General features: G+C 42.5%; 1 protein-coding gene across 1 annotated transcript in view; it reads left to right on the top strand.

The window, feature by feature from the left end:
- LOC107564197 (moesin-like) overlaps positions 1–16267 on the top strand; it is a 24007-nt gene extending 7740 nt beyond the window's left edge. The window contains exons 9-13 of the mRNA XM_016249203.1: positions 10608–10738; positions 11051–11211; positions 12038–12130; positions 12241–12471; positions 16145–16267. Coding sequence (XP_016104689.1) covers positions 10608–10738; positions 11051–11211; positions 12038–12130; positions 12241–12471; positions 16145–16267 — 739 coding nt within the window. The remainder of the gene's footprint in view (positions 1–10607; positions 10739–11050; positions 11212–12037; positions 12131–12240; positions 12472–16144) is intronic.
- Positions 16268–18063: the final 1796 nt, after the last annotated feature.

Genomic DNA, 18063 nt, shown 5'->3' with positions numbered 1-18063 from the left:
GTGGGTTGGGACTGCTCCGCCCAGCAGCCCCTGCTAACCGCCTCAACCTCCTCAAAGGAAGAGAGGTTAACGCATGCTCTCACTCGAGAAACTAATATCCCAAGAGCCCCTGTATATCTAACTTCTCATAGTCCGACAAATACTTAATTTTATTCCTCAGAATTAAATGCAATCAAACAACGAGGGTGTCTTCCCACTGAATGGCCACCGAGAGGGGCGTGGTAGGCCGCAATGGCTGCCACGAAGCCCTCTAGGGTGGAGTGGGTCAACCCTGCGGATAAACAGGCCTGCAGGAACTCCAGAACTGCACCAAACGGGCAGTTAGCTGGGTCGGGCTGGCGGTCTCTGCAGAAATACAGTTTCCTCATAGAGGGAGCTCTGGATGGAGGATGGTCTCAACAACCTAAGAGGTAGCGAGCCTCTTAGTACCGCTATGTTTCGGGGCGGTAACTGAGAGAAGCGCTTGCCGGAGACCGCTGTGCCCTGGAACACGGCAGGGTTGGCAGACCGACCTCCTGAGGGCACTGAGGAGAGACGGGCACCGTGTAATGTGGTGTACATCGCTCTTCCCCAGAGGGAGTTGGCCCTCAAAAAGTCCTAGGCCTTAGGCGTCAGGACATTTACGACGAAGACTATCCAGCGAGAATGACGGTCCGCAGACCCGCCTTCTGCTAGAAGCCTTCGGCCTGGGAGCTCCACTCTGACTCTAGACTCTGCGGAGTACGAGAAGTGAGGCCCCCAGAATGAGGGGCTGGAACACGGTGGGTTGGGACTGCTCCGCCCAGCAGCCCCTGCTAACCGCCTCAACCTCCTCAAAGGAAGAGAGGTTAACGCATGCTCTCACTCGAGAAACTAATATCCCAAGAGCCCCTGTATATCTAACTTCTCATAGTCCGACAAATACTTAATTTTATTCCTCAGAATTAAATGCAATCAAACAACCAGATGAGTAAATACGGTCTAGTGTAGTAAGATTCACATCAAAAATCGAAAGGATGTAATATATGCGCTGCGCGCGAGCTATTCAGTCACACGAACAACATCAATCTCCTTGACAAACAAACAAGCTCTAAATCTAGCGAACACGGGTGGAGATAGGAAGAGCCGTCTCCAACCCGTCTGCTAGATCATGAGCGATCTCCGCATTCTCAGTCGCCGCCGTGCCTCAGCAGCAGCGGGACCGCAATCGCAAGATCACAGGCACGGCCACACCCCGCGGAGCGTGCCCGGCGGTGATTAGCAGATCCATACGCGAAACCCACGAGCACAGCCGCCGCTATGCCTCGGCGAAAGCGGGGCCGGCACCACGAGGAATGCTAGTGAAGGCTCCCTCCTCAAAGAGAGCCCTCTGAGAGCGAAGCAAGGCAGTAACAACTATGCTTCGCTCCCAAGCAAACCACGCACAGGCTGTGTGTGTCCCCACTCTCTATATAACATTATCTTTGGGCAGGGAGGAACACACAACCTACAACGTGGCTTGCTCTCGCCCTTGAAATGCTTTGTCCTTGCATGAGCTTAGACATAGCTGGAGCTTATAGACTTTCACAATTGACAGACAACAATAAATATGACTGACACACACAGAGCGCTTCGCTGAATGACAGAAAGCTGACGCTGGCTCCGCTGCACGTGCTTTTATAGCTTCCTGGTCATGACGTCATCCACCGTGACGTCCCGTTCAGCTATTGAACTGATTTCACATGTGACTCAGAGCTTGGGTCGCTGAAGGCGTTCCCCTAGCGTTTTCGACACAGCTCGAGTTCCTGAAGAGGAACTGAGATGACAAGTGAGCACAGTAATCTCAATTTTAATCTATGCATGTGAATCATAGACACTCAAATTAGAGACCTGCGCAGGATGGATTTTTCAGTCCCACTCCTGCAAAATTATGCTATGTTCTCCAGCACCCACCCATGACATTCACATTTTACCCCATTTCCACCCACAAAAGCCCACAGGTAAAAGTACAGGTTGATTTTTCAGTATCTCTATTTTCCAGTGCTCCTCTGTTAATTTGGTATTTTTCTACTTGCTCTCCTGTTGCATAAAAAAGTAGAAGAAAGAAACCAAGAACAAACAGAAAATATTAATTATCCCTTTAACTTTTATAATATATATTTAGGCCAAGTCAGAAATAATAACAATTTTACAATGGAAGATAAGAAAAAAGAAAAAAGAAATGGACCTTCACATGGACCTTTAAAGCCAAACAGAAAAGCATTTAGCTATATACTATTTAAGAATATACATAAAGCCTTTTGTCCTTTAGAAATGGCTATTCAAACATTAAACAATAACTATTCCTATCCCTTAATAACAAACCAGGCCTCTAAACTGAATTAACAATAACTAACTAAATAAATAAATAATTAAATATGTAGGCCTACTTAATGTGTCCACGTCATTCACTGATGTCATTCACCAAGGTATTCAGATAAATGTGTCTCTGCTCCAGTATGCGACTGCAAATATTAAAAGCGATCTCCTGCTGAGATGCAAAGTACATGGCAAATTCTTGAAAAGCAGCCATTTTTGCTGGTGACAGTCTGTGTTTTCCTCATCAAACCCCAATTCATCAACTAGCACTAGCTTTGACAGCATGGACCACAGAGTTCATTGTCATCTTTAACTAACACAGTTTTGGATTGAGGAATGTCACTATTTTGTAGAGCATGTAAATTCCACTTGCTGCCAAACGGTTCAGCAACAGTAGTTTGTCCAGATGTTGCACACAAGTCACAATGCAATTTCAGTGAGAATGGAGTCAGCCCTGGCTGCTCCGCAGTGGTTTCTTGGTCTTACAGACCATGGCAGAACTAGAGATGTACTTAAGGTCAAATTGTCTGACCCAAGTTATTGGTGGCATATTTAAATAGCTTCAGAAAAGAGTATGGCTGACTGTTTAGTATAACATGATTGTTGCAATGTCACCATACTGTTGAAACACAGATTCTAGCATTTTAAAACTAAAATTCCATCTGGTCTCCACTGTCTACTTTAGAGACATACTTAACTTGACTTGCAGGCCACAATGTTTGAAGTTGTTTTTTTCACAACTTTCAGAAGCTGCCATTTTCGGGTGTTTTATCCATGACAGACAACAAAAATTCACATGAAAGATGTTGTAGATTACCTGCAGCTCCTTTAAGCTTTCGCAAAGACACCAAAGGAAAATAAGCACATTTGGGATACATGAGATCCTTCCGAAGATGAGAGGAGAAGGAAGAGAATCTGTCACTCTGCTTAGAGAGTTTCTTTTGAATACAAGAGATCTTGAAAACATTTTATACATTTTTCTAAATGGGTCAGTATCGGTTTCAGTTTTTGTTGTTCTTCTTGCATTTACATGCTTTAACCAGCAGATGTCCTCATCATGCTATGTTTCAAATGCATGCAATCTCTGTGATGATGAGCTTCTCTGTTGTCTGCCATTTAATGCATGAGCCCTTTAAAATTGAATGGATTGATTGGCTGTCAGTGTTTTATTTTTCATCAGCTGAAATAAAATGTTCTGAAAGTGATCCCAACATTATTGTTCCTTTCTATTGTTATCATTATAGTTGTGGTGTGGAATCTCACTATTATCTTAAATGTATAATGATTTTAAGGACTTTATAGTTAATGTTATTGTTATTTTTCTTGGTGTGAATGGGCCTGAAGTCATAGTTTGTTTCTATGTAATGTATTGTGGCTGATAGAAAAAGGTCTTCTGATGGTTTTTGGTCCATATGTCAGTTGCCACAGTGCATCAATATTCCACAACTGTCACAGTCATGTCATCGGCAACAGCTCTTCTTCATGTTTGTGTCTTTTCTTTCCGTCACAAATTTGCAATTTTGGCTGCTGTCAAAGAGGTGTTGCACTAGTTTATTAAAATCTTGGACAAGGACAGTGTCATAAGGTCTTAAGTTGGCACAAATAAAGTCAACACATTTTTATGTTGTTACATCTTTTAGTGCACTTGACATTTGACACTGCCTCCATCAGAGGCAGCCCTGGAGCAGTCACGCAAGGCAATGAAACTAACTTGTGCAGTGCGGCAAACTGGGTGAATGGGACGGGCCATTCAGCCTCATCTAGCCAGTGCTGGGGAAGTTCACAGCATATTTCAGTCCTCAGCAAACCTAAGCCGAGGAGCCACCACTCTTTTCACCAGCAGTAGCCGACAAAGCAGGCTGGTCTCAGCACTAACAGTTGTCAACCTCCAAAGTCACACTTTATGCTTCAGTTCCTTGCTCACTGGGGCCAGTGTACCCAGTGCGCTTGGGTGATCAATACCATAGGTTCAGTTACAGGCTCCACTTCAGAACAAAGCCCCCATGTTAACCATATTGTTCCAACAGTCTTGAAAGAAAATGTGGAGTGCAGGTCCCTCTTGGCAGAGGTCACAACACCCTTGTGAAATGGAGCAAAAACAGTCCTGCTCTCAGGGTTGGTAGGGTGGGGATTTCATTCAACCTCCATTCTCATTCCAAAAAAGGATAGAGGTTGACAACCTGAGTCTTGAATTTGAAAAGGTTCAACATGTATCTACAAAAACTACCTTTTCAGATGTTGAATCTGTCAACCCTCTTCACAAGAATAAGGCAGGGGGCTGGTTCACCACAGTGGACCTCCGGGATGCCTATTTTCATATTCCCATACACAGGAAGCACCTCACATTTTTCTTTCAAGACAGGTCATACGAGTACAAGGTTCTTTGCTTTGGCTGTCTCTAGCTCCTTGTAGTTTTACAAAGTGCATGAATGCTGCATTTATTTTCCTCCATCAGCAGGGAATTTGAAAGTGAAAGTGAAGTGACATGTGGCCAAGTATGGTGACCCATACACGGAATTTGTGCTCTGCATTAAACCCATCTAAGTGCACACACACACAGTAGTGAATATTGCTGCGGCGCCCGGGGAGAAGTTGGGGGTTCAGTGCCTTGCTCAAGGGTCTCACCTCAGTTGTGGTATCGAGGGTGGAAGAGAGCGCTGGTTATTCATTAATTGGTGGCACTGGTTATTCCCCCACCGACAATTCCTGCCGGACATGAGACTCGAGCCCGCAACCTTCGGGTTACAAGTCCGACTTTCTAACCATTAGGCCACAACTACCACCCAAAACTGCCAATTTGCATCATTAATTACTTGGATGATTGACTGATATGTGCCCCAACAAAAGAACTGAACATCAAAATTGTTCAAGGGAAAAAATAATGAAGGATCAACCAAGATCAGTTGTGGAGCCATGTGGTGAAATTGCCCGTTTCAAGGTTGGGAGCCTTTTTAGGCAGAAGTTCATATAAACCTGTTGGAAATGGAAGCTGTGCATCAAGCTTTGGGAAAACAGTGTGCACAGAGAGAGCTCTATGATGGTGTCTTACATCAAGGGAGTAGGCACTTTCTATCTCTCCATGGCAAGGCCAAAGATCTCCTCTTATGGCCACATGCACAGGGTCTTTCTGTGAGGGCCTTACATCTTCCAGGAGTGGAAGCCTATCTTCTGTCAAGGGGAGGACCCAGACCAGGAGAATATAATTGGCCTCTGGGTCTTCTTTATGCATTTCCCCCTTTTCCACTTCGGCTAGAAGTATTGCTAGCAGTAGCCATACCAAGATTCAAGAGTCACAAACCAGAGTCCTGCTCATAGTTCAAGATTAGCCACACCAGCTGTGGATGCCAGATCTGGTTGCGTTGTTCAAGGGCACCCTTCTTCTATATACATCTTTTTGAATTACCTTGTTTCTTGTCTCTGAATGAAATGGTGTTTACTATTATGTTCTGAGATGAAATCACTGAAGAATTAGCCACATCAAACTGCATCACTTGCTGTTTCGCTAATTCACTGGATTGGCACAATTTGTCAGCATAATCCAATGTGAGCTCAGATTCTTGTAACAATCATTCTCTTCATTTCTTATCACATACACCTAAAACAATCTGATCAAGAATCAAGTATGGAGTCTCTCAGTTCTTTAAAACTGCAAGTTGTTGCCTTTATCTTGAAGTCTGTAAGAAAGCAATCAAAAGCCTATCCATATTCATATTCTAAATACATATCGTTCATAAGTATCATTCTTCTTTGACAAACAATGCATACGTCCTACGTCATCCGCCCGGAACGGCTTCCACGTACGACAGTTAGCGCAAGCTACAGAAAAGTGGTTATAATGTTTGAAATATGGATATGTTTCTAACAAAAATGCATCAATTCGCTACAGGAGGCTTTTATTCACTCCCCGGAGCCATGTGGAGCACATTTTATTATGGATGGATGCGCTTTATTGGACTTCTTTTGGACTGTTGAACAGAAACATCCACCCACTGCCATTATAAAGCTTAGAAGCTTTATTTTTTTTAATGTAACTCCGATTGGATTCATCTGAAAGAAGAAAGTCATATACACATAGGATGCCTTAAAGGTGAGTAAATCCTGGGCTAATTTAAATTTTTGGGTGAACTATCCCTTTAATTTTTTCAATCCATTACTGCCACTGGATGGACTACTCAATATCCTACTCATTACACATGTGTCAAGACCTTTGATCCTGGAAACCATTAATTTTCTGCCATGGAGGAAGAAACCCAGTTGCACTTAAATTGCCCAATCAGGGCTCTGAGGAGGTACATAGCCCGTACTCAGTCCTCAAGGAAACAGGGGTGGGTTTCCCAACTATCATCACAAGTTTCATTGAACTATATTGGTCATAACGAAACTTGCGATCATAGTTGCTTTTGGGAAATCCACCCCAGATCAGCTATTGGTCTGCTATAAAGCGTCAGCACTGGGCCAGATGATATCAAAACAGGCTGGCCCACTGGGTGGTCCGGGAGAGTGAGATACCATATAGCAATGATACTGATTGCACTATATTATATGTATAATCGTTTTCTTAAATTCATTTTAAACCTCTTAAATCAAATTTTTTTTAAAAATTATTTTCAACGTTTTTAAATTCCTTGTTTTATTGTTGTGATTATTGTTTTTATTTTATTTTATGTAAAGCACTTTGAATTACCATTGTGTATGAAATGTGCTATACAAATAAACTTGCCTTGCCTTGCAATGTGTGTGACTCCTCCTATTAGAGTGGTAGCACATTCCACCAGAGGGATGGCTGCCTCCTGGGCATTATACAAAGGTGAGCCCTTAGAGGAAGTCTGTGCAGCAGCAGGCTGGACTTCTACACTTACATTTAGGCAGTTTTATCGCCTGAATGTGGCTACCTCTGTCCTAGGTGGTTCCAGTTGGCAAAATAAGAGAATGTGCTGGTGGTATTGCACCTGTGTATATAGAGGATGATTGCATACAGGTGAAGCACGTTTAATTTGATATACCATCTCCTGACAGCTAGACCTATAGCAAGGCTGTCCTATATGGTCAATGTCAATTTTATTTCTAAAGCTTCTTAGAACTTCTTACTTTTAGTAAATCAAGTAATTTACATTTATTCATTAAGCAGACACTTTTATCTAAAGCGACTTACAAATGAGGAATACAAAAAGTGATTAATCATAAGGGGCAAATAAACACTAATTTATCAATCTAACGTAGAAACGAGCGCCGATCTGTGCGCACAAATCAACTTACGACAGAGTTCACGTGTGATTTATGAAACATTCGTATGCCGCCGATCTCATTGTACGAATGATCGGATGTTGATAAATGTGGTATTGAATCCTTATGGTCGTTTATGCTGCTATTCGCACATATAAAGCTAAAGCCCTGTACAAAACAACAACAAAAAAAAGATATTCTAATCTTACTGATTAACGATCGACTAATGAGCTTCGTTTGACGGTCAGGAATATAAAAATGAACAAAATGCTGTCAATCTACAATTCTCCACCGTATTTACTATGCTGTGCGCAACTTCAGGTAACTCAAAAACTTGCGTACACGAGCTGAGACCAGACGTGAGATTTGATCGTAGCCACCGCTCACGTCCATATTGATAAATTCCAAATTTTGAATTGAAACGACCATACGCTCAATTTTCCATTTCCAAAACGACCATACGTACGTTCGTTTCGTAAATGAGGCCCAAGAAGTGCTCGTAATACAAAGTTTCACACATCATTAAGAATAGTACAAGCTAGAACAGGTTAAGTGGGTTGAAAGATCATTCCACCGGCAAGGAACAGAGAATGAAAACATTCTGGAAAATGATTTTATGCTTTTCTGTGATAGTACAATGAGGCGTCACACACTTACCGACCTCAGGCTTCTGGAAGGGATGTAGACTCCTAAGAGTGGGTGGAGGTAGGAGGGTGCGGAGCCTGTGGTTGTTCTGTGTGCAAGCATCAATGTCTTGAACTTGATGTGAGCCACAACCAGTAGACAGTGCAGGAAGATAAAAAATGGTGTAATCTGTGCGCTGTCAGGCAATTACATCTATTAATATGGGTCTAAATGGTAGCTTGGTTAACCTAAACCGTCTCTCTCTCTCTCAGTTCATTTGACAGCTTGGGAATTTCTGCCAAATGTGTCTTTTTGAACCATAGAAGGAGCTATAGGAGCTACCTGCCCACTATACAGCACTAAGTGAACCTATGAAAGGGAATGTCTCAGTTACATATCCTCGTTTTGCTGGTTCCCTGAGTAGGGAACGAGATGCTGTTTGATTTGGCCATACTTTTTTGTTACTTGTACAACTTGTGGAAATCTGAGGTGTGATTCTTAGGGTGTACTCACACTAGGCACAGTTGCCTTGAACCGAGTCCAAGCGCGATCATCGCCGCAGGCCAGAGCATGCTTACATCATGTATGAGATAACAGGGAGAAAACCACTTTTGGTAATAGACTGCCTAATAAATTTATCATTTATACCATGCAGCGATTTTCATTTGCATGTATCAGAGGATTATTATGGAGGCAGCTGACGTTAATGAAAGAATCAACAGCTTTACTCACAAACTGCAACTGCATGTGCATCGATAAAGTGAGAACCAGACCCGTTATAAACCTAAATATACTTGATTTAATTTAATTAATTGAAAAGTGTATTGTAGTAGTAATAGAAGATGTTTGTTGTCGTAATGATGACAGAAGCGCACACACAATTTTAGCTGTTCCGTGCTCCGGCGCAGTAAACGATTACACTACATGCATACCGCACCCGAGCCCAACTGAACCGTGTTCTGGCCCATCTCTTCCAAGCGAGCCAGGGATGGCAAAACGAACCACGCCCAGGGCGTGGTACGGAGCGATCACAGTAGTCCAGGGGTCTGCAACCTTCAACATCAAAAGAGCCATTTTGGCCCCTTTTCCACCGAATAAAATTCATGAGGAGCCACAAAACCTATATGATCCCTAAAATGAAGATAACACAGCATATAGCTACAGCATATATAGTTTGATATTCAGTTATGTTACAGGGCAGGGGCGTAGCAATCATTTCAGAAGTGAGGAGGGCAGAAATGTCAAATGTAATAATAATAATAATAATAATAATAATATTTATTTATGTATGTCTGTCTAACTGACCAAAAAAAAGCTTTTCTTTTGTCTTACTTTTAAATGGCTAAGAAATCAAATACACTGCTGGACAATAACCAATAATTTGTATTCTATAATATTTTTTATATATATTTTCCTAATGACAATTTTATGATTATGATTGGATTATATACTACAAATCCTTTTTCCATTTTTATCACAGAATAAGGCAGAAAATATATTTTATATCTTCTGTACCGTTATAAATGTTATGTCAGTTAGCACTGTATCATTCATATAATCTGGAGAAGACTTGAAAAACACACATAAACCATATATTGTCGCAATCGTTCATTGTCTTCACGTTTCATCAGTTATGGTTTATGCTTGTTATTCAGCTTAGCTACAGCGATCGCTGGATGCCTCTGTCCATATTAGGAATTTCCTGGCACGTCAAAAGTTATTATTACTTCTTTCCGCGAGAGTGTCCTGCGGCTTCGAGTATGAATGAAACATACACTGCATGAGAGTGTTGAGCGCTCTGTAATGTTCACATCGTTTTGGAATATGAATAAAACGTATACAAAACGATGTGACTATCTTGTATCTTTTAATTTAAATCTATATTTATTCACACTGGCCCTTGAAAACATCTACGTGAACACACTTGTCTGAAAAAAGTGCAGGGGAAGAGTTTAGGTTTTATGAAAAGTTCGGGGAACATGTCCCCCGTGTATTCTATGCCCATGCTACAGTGAGCCACCATGGAGGGGTGAAAGAGCTGCATGCGGCTCCATAGCCGCGGGTTGCCGACCACTGCACTAGTCAAACGAACCGGACTTTGGGGGCCAAACACGCTCGGCATGGTTCAGATCGCCTAGTGTGAGTACAGCCTTAGAGGGTGGTGCTAGTGTCATCAGCCTATGAACTGGCATCATATAATCAAATACAGGCTTCAGACGTTTAGGGTGTTCCTGTAGTGTCAGTTACTGATGCAGTGTCTCATTTCCTACTCAAGGAACAGGGTTACATAATGTAACTGAGACATTCAAATTCAAAATCTTCTTGGAAGTAATATTTGTATTTGACGTGAAAGGACTTTTAGAAAAAGACAGCTCACTAGATTTTGGAACAGAGCATAATGTTCTTCTAGAGGTGACAATGTTTTTAATGCATGTCAATTTTAGAGCACTTCTGGAAAATGAGAAAAAAAGAAGAGAAAATGCAGAGAAAGAAACTGAGAAGATTGCAAGAGAGACGATGGAGCTCATGGAAAGACTTCGACAAATTGAAGAGCAGACCAAAAAAGCTCAAGAGGGTTGGAACTACAAATATCTACATAGAACTACAAATGTCACATGAATAGTTAATGGGTTTGGTAAAGTGTGTAATTTTCCCTCAATTAGCATCACCAAATACAATTGGAAAAATAGTGGCTATTCTCAAATAGGTTTTCTGAATACACCACCTGTCTGCAATTAGTCACATAGCCCTGCCACACACTGAAGGTTGAGCCATTGTTGTTGTGTAAGGCTGGATTCTCAAACAAACAGAGACACCTTAAATATTTCTATGATATTTTACTTTTCAGAAAAGTTTATTTGTGTAACAGTTTAGTTGTGTCGTCCAGAACTGGAAGAGCAGACCAAGCGAGCATTGGAGCTGGAGCGGGAGAGGAAATTTGCTCAGGAAGAAGCTGAGCGTCTGGAGAAAGACCGCAGGATTGCAGAAGACATGAAGTCAGCATTACTGCAGCAATCTGAGAACCAGATGAAGAACCAGGAGAATCTGGTATTACGGAATATGTACTCAAAACCTTTTAGAGATACATTATGATCTTAGATGGTTAGTTCATTTACTCACCCTCATATCATTCCAGACATGTATGCATTTCTTTCTGCTTGAGAAACAAAGATATTATGAAGGGATATCATTTGGAATGACAGAATTCTGTCATTACTCACCCTTATGACGTTCCAAACACATATGACTATCTTTCTTCTCTTAAAAGAGAAATTATGATGTATGTACACCATGCTCTTTTCCATACAGTGAGGATGGATGATGTCAACTTCAACTTTCAGTCTTTAAGTTCCCATATTGGGGAACCATTCACATGTTTTATTTAGGAGACACCTAGAATACAATTACATTATTCAAAGTAAAAAAAACACCTTATTTTTCTCATACTGTACATTGCTGTAGTACCTCTTTTCACCCTCTGCCTGTGCAATGACCAAAGTGTGATCTCCAGTCACTTCATCTAGACGCCGTAACGGTGAATTCAATAGTGCTCCAATGATGAGATGGTATGATACGATGGTTTAGTTTATTCACATAAGCAAAAAGATAATAAGCAAAAATAAATAATTAGTACAATGACTTATCTAAACAATGATTGAAACCTTACATCTGCTGGCATCTTCCACAGTTCCTGTGATAGTACAGAGTCCACAGAGTCCTTTACATCATCTACTAGGGACGTGATATTTAACAATCTTTCTTACTAACAATCTTTAGTCAGCAAGTGTATTGACATTAACAATAACGTATATGGCTCAAGCAGCCTGAAACACTCAGTTTTAGTTACAAGGAATTAACATTTATAACTTTAAAGGCAACAGAGTTGGCTGAGCTGACATCCAAGATCACTCTTTTGGAAGATGCCAAAAAGAAGAAAGAGGATGAAGCCAGGAAATGGCAGAGAAGGGTGAGAGTGTAAATGTATTGTTGCATCTGTTTTATACGGTTAGCCTCAAGCAAACACATTAGCAGTCTCACAATAGTTCACTGAGCTTTTCTGGATTGATATCTTGGCAGGCGATTATGGTTGAGGTAGACCTGGAGAAGACAAAAGAGGAGTTGAAGAGTAAGCTAATTGGGGTCCACATCCAGGCAACGTCCCAGACGGAGAATGACCATGATGAAAATGATGAGAGCAGTGCTGAGGCCAGTGCTGAGCTAACATCCACTGGAACATGTCAAGACCGCAGTGAAGAGCAGCGCATAACAGAAACTGAGAAGAATGAACGTCTGCAGAAGCGCCTACAGGTGAGTTTATGGGTGTATTCACACCAGGAAAGTCCGCTAGTTCACTTGCTTTGGTCCGGAACAAATACAATGATGATTTTTTTTTGTTTGGTGCGGTTTGCATTCACACTGCCCTTTTTTGCAAGTTAACCAGAAATTGTAAACAAAACCACACATGTGCTAAGGTCACCCATTCATTGGAAAGAAATTCTCAAGCAGGGAAAAACAGGAAGTGCAAAAACAGGCTAATCATGGAGATCTTTTGTAGTGCAATTTTTATTTTTTTTGTAATTACGACTTGCTGAAAATACAATCTACAGATATAAAATACTTAAAGCATATCACAATGTTAGTTTAAACATTTAACCTAGATAAATGTGCGCTATTAGGTGCATATCCAATCGTTTGTGCGGAGAATGGAAGCTGAAGCGCGCTTCAGGACATCAGTGGAAACAAATTAAATACGCTGTCATTTTTGCTCATAAAGGTAAGAATAATACATCGTTCGGAACTGTAAAGGGTCTATTTTTATGTGTGTGTACTCACAATATCAAGAAAACGCTGTGTTTTTGTAAAATAAAGAAACCAAATAGGATGCGCTTGCCGTTTCTGACTTGAACAGGAGCGCTTCACAAAAATGCACCGAAACTCAGTGAATATTTTCCTTACATACATGATGAATATATCTATAGAAAGCTTTAAATGACTACAAAACGAAATAATTCAAATCCAAAACCTCTTATTATTATGTAATCCGTAAAGATGCATTTCTTTCTAAAGGCGTGTCCAATGATGGGATGGCGAGTCAGGATCATCAACTTCATAGTGACACTGTCTCATAAAACACTAGTTTATTAATAAATAATTAAAATATCTCCTTACTATTTTCCTCCAACATAGTCATGGTAATTTTTGCGGCAAGCTTTAGCCTATTTAGTGCACTCACGTCACGTTGCTGTGCGCCATGGTCACGAAAACTCATAATTTGCATGTGTTTTTCACTAAAACTCATAATTTGCATGTGTTTTTAAGCATTGTGGTTTAAAAACAAGTTATTTAAGCCATTGAAATGCAAATTACAGCACTATATGCGCAAGCTGTCTGTTTCTGAGCGTGATTTCTGCAGTTGGGTCAGTTCAAGGTCGGGTCATATTCACACCTTATTAAACGAACTGTACTAGAGTTTGTTTGGAAGTGGACCGAGACCACCTCTTCAGCTGGGTCTCGGTACGGTTGTTTGGTCCGCACCAGAGTGTGATTGCTATATTCACACCTGCCAAAAAGGTCCGCACAAAGAGGGGAAACAAGCTTGAGTTCGATTCAATCTAACCAAACAAGACAGGTGTGAATACACCCTAAGAGGCAGTCATCATGTTTATAAAAAGTTGTCATTGCCATGGCCTAGTTTCTAAAACGTTTTCCAAGAGCCTCTTACCTGCACATTTTTTATGTCTTCCGTATCAAATACAGCTGACATACAACTCATCAGTTCAGAAGTAGAATAGACATGTTATACAATGTCCAAAAACTTTTGTTAATGCACAACACTTCTGCTGCTGTTGAGGTGTGATACAGGTAAGGTTAGGGACAGGTTTGGTGGTGTGGGTAGGTTTAAGGGTTGGTTAACGGTCAACAGTGTACAGGAGTCAATTTGATATATTATATACTTATATAAAATAAAGTATTTTCTTGAAAAATGTATTTGTTTTCTCCTGTTGATGTATGATTCAAGGAATATTCTGTTTTACGATATACAATAATATACTAATATAAGTGTTGAGGCAATAAAAAAACATGTTTTATACGCAAATTACAGTGTGCGTTACGTCTTTAGAAAGCTAATCTCAACTAATCATCTTTTACACAAATGTTGTTACAGCAGCTAAATGTCTAATGCCCATAAAGTATCTACTTTAAAGCTGCAGTCCATAAGTTTTGCCTCTTTGTCGCCATCTCTGTTTGAAAACCTGCAATTGCGGAATTATCTTCCTCGCGTGGGTTGTGCACCGGCACGCCTCCAGCACAGATGAATCTAATGTGTGGCTGTCGGTCACCGCACACCGGAGGATACTGCATTTTGTATTCACAGATTCTACATCTTGAAAGTATGTGTATTTAGTGTGTATTAGCATTACCTGTAGATTTCTATTTCTGTACAGTCTAATCTCTAATTGTCATACTATTCGAATTAAAGTTCCTTACAACTCATTCTCTTTGAAATAAATCTTTTTAGTACAGAGTATCCCACATATCTGTCACGAATCCGGTCCATGAACTTCCGTCGGCTAACCATCAGAGGTCACCCTTCCCATTTTCATTGACTCTCGCACTCACACTGTTGCATATCTTCCCGGACTACATATCCCATCATTCACAGCACTGATTGCACACAGCTGGTTCACTAATTGCACAACACTGATTGCACCCAGCTGTTTCATATCATTCCCTCACTATTTAACACTCACTCTGATCCCTTCCCTCTGCCGAGTATTGTTTAGCGCCTATCCGTTGATAGCTACACTACAGAGCCCTCGTTAGCCTCCTAGCCTAGCCTAGTATTCCCTTGCCTGTTTTCTCGGTTTCTGGTCTTCGCCTGTTTTCCTGGATTTACCCCTTTAGTCTTGCTCCTTTTTGATTCTGTCTGCCGATCGTCGACCTGCACTAGCCCTAGGACTATTCTTGTGTTTTGCCCGCCATATACCTGTTTGTCATTGTTTGACCCTGCCTGTTATGACCACGTCTCTGTCTTCTGCTTAATAAAGCTTTGCAAATGGATCCGCAAGTCTCAAGTCTCGTCAGCCCCGTAACAATATCTGTAATCACATGCCCATTTAAAACTGGAACATAATCCAATTTCAGTCATTACATTTTTCTGTAGCCACTTCTCAGTACTAATTATTTTGGTTTTGACTACGGGTGAATCTCCAGTCACTGATTGTTGTTTTGACCTTTCTGGATTACAATCTGCCATTTATTCCAGCTGCTGTGAGAAAAGGCTATAAATAATCCGTCACCTGCAACATCCTCACGTGCAATATAGCATACTAGCGGGGACAACTTCCCATGAATTCCTTCCAGTACCACTCAAATGAGAACTTTATTACAAGCTTACCGTTGTGAATCGAGATAAAGTAAGGCGATAGTTTTGAACACTGGCTGATTATGTACTTGCCCAAAAATTGATTTTGGATCATTTTTAACCAAAAAAAGTTACGGACTGCAGCTTTAAATTTAGTACAATGTCTCCGCCAGGGAAATAGACTGGAGAGATGGATGAGTGCAAACAAACTCTTTATTGACAAATAGGCGAAGTTAGCAGAATGCAAGATTCCATTGAACAGGAGATTCCATTGGTCCTTCTTACCATAGTGAGGAGCCTTCATGGCCTTTACATGGGAACTTAGAAAACATTCTGAAACTGACTCTGGACTGAACTCAGGGTTTGAATCAATCATTGGACTCTGGTCAGAGGCTAGAGCCAATGTGTGTGTTGCCCAGACACTCAAAAATACTAGTGCTATTATGGACAGTCCAATGCTCTCTGGGCTGAGCTCCGAGACGGGATCGAACTCAAAGGCTGGGGCCATCTCTGTACTGTGCTCAGAGGCTGAAGCCATCACTTGGCCGTGGTCAGCGGCTGGAGCCTTAACTAGACTGTGTTCAGGGACTGAAGCCTCCACTAGACTGTGTTCAGGGACTGAAGCCTCCACTAGACTGTGTTCAGGGACTGAAGCCTCCACTAGATTGTGGACAGGGACTGAAGCCTCCACTAGAGTGTGGAGAGGGACTGAAGCCTCCACTAGACTGTGTTCAGTGACTGAAGCCTCCACTAGACTGTGGACCGGGACTGAAGCCTCCACTAGACTGTGGTCAGGTGTTGGAGAAATTACTAGACTGTGTTCAGGGGCGGGAGTCATCACTAGACTGTGGTCAGGGACTGAAGCCTCCACTAGGCTGTGGACAGGGACTGAAGCCTCCACTAGACTACGGTCAGGGGCTGGAGCAATTACTAGACTGTGTTCAGGGGCGGGAATCATCACTAGACTGTGGTCAGGGACTGAAGCCTCCACTAGGCTGTGGACAGGGACTGAAGCCTCCACTAGACTGTGGACCGGGACTGAAGCCTCCAATAGCCCGTGGACCGGGACCAGGGGCGGGAGTCATCACTAGACTGTGGTCAGGGACTGAAGCCTCCACTAGGCTGTGGTCAGGGACTGAAGCCTCCACTAGAGTGTGGACCGGGACTGAAGCCTCCACTAGACTGTGGTCAGGGGTTGGAGAAATTACTTGACTGTGGCGGTGCGGGAGTCCTCACTAGACTGTGGTCAGGGACTGAAGCCTCCACTAGACTGTGGTCATGGACTGAAGCCTCCACTAGACTGCGGTCAGGGACTGAAGCCTCCACTAGACTGTGGACAGGGACTGAAGCCTCCACTAGACTGTGATCAGGGACTGAAGCTTCCACTAGACTGTGGACAGGGACTGAAGCCTCCACTAGACTGTGGACATGGACTGAAGCCTCCACTAGACTATGGTCAGGGGTTGGAGCAATTACTAGACTGTGGCGGGGCGGGAGTCGTCACTAGACTGTGGTCAGGGACTGAAGCCTCCACTAGACTGTGGTCAGGGACTGAAGCCTCCATGAGACTGTGAACAGGGACTGAAGCCTCCATGAGACTGTGAACAGGGACTGAAGCCTCCACTAGACTGTGGTCAGGGACTGAAGCCTCCACTAGACTGTGGTCAGGGACTGAAGTCTCCATTAGACTGTGAACAGGGACTGAAGCCTCCATTAGACTGTGGTCAGGGACTGAAGCCTCCACTAGAGTGTGGACAGGGACTGAAGCCTTCACTAGACTACGGTCAGGGGCTGGAGCCATTACTAGACTGTGGTCAGGGGCTAGACTGGGATTAAATTTAGCATTACTTCAAAGGGACGAGCAGGCTCTGATGCTGATTCAGGGGTTAGAGTGGGCTCCCATGTCCCGTGATCGAACTCTAGGATGAGATGTAATTCAGGAGCTGGAGCAGGATTTTGACTGAGGTCGAGGAAATGAGCGAATTCTGGGGCTGGAGTCGACACGGGAGCAGACACAGGGGGCAGACTCTTGAACTGGAGTGAATTCCTGGGCGGACTCATCGATTGGAACAAACTTTGGAGTGGATTCTGAATTGGTTTGAACTGTAGTGGACTTTAGATTGATTTGAACTGGTGCAGACTCTAGATTGGTTTGGACTGGAGCGGACTCTGTGTTCAAGGGCTGGAGAAGGCACTGGGCTGTACTTAGGGGCTGGAGTTCGAAGAGCAATAATGGTGAAAGCAGACAGGGAACTTGTAGTTGTAGTTGAGGATCCACACACACACACACACACACACACACACTATTAACAGTCAATGATATGCCTTGAAAAACTTTCCTTTGTTTGCTGATTGTCTACGTGGAGTACACGATGGCGCCGACGGTGATGGCTGCCTCCGTGGCATGCTCCGCAGTTGTTTTTATGTTTTTGTTAGTTTGTCCTGTCTTTAGTTATATCCCTGCAATCAGTTTCACCAGAGACGAATTGCTGGACATTCGGAAGTACACACCACCCGATATTTCACCGGTTTTC

This window comes from Sinocyclocheilus grahami, unplaced genomic scaffold, assembly GCF_001515645.1.
Source record: "Sinocyclocheilus grahami isolate Dianchi unplaced genomic scaffold, SAMN03320097.WGS_v1.1 scaffold915.1, whole genome shotgun sequence".
Taxonomy (NCBI): Eukaryota; Metazoa; Chordata; class Actinopteri; order Cypriniformes; family Cyprinidae; genus Sinocyclocheilus; species Sinocyclocheilus grahami.
The sequence above is the reverse complement of the archived record's forward strand: the minus strand, read 5'-3'. Positions and strand labels throughout refer to the sequence as shown.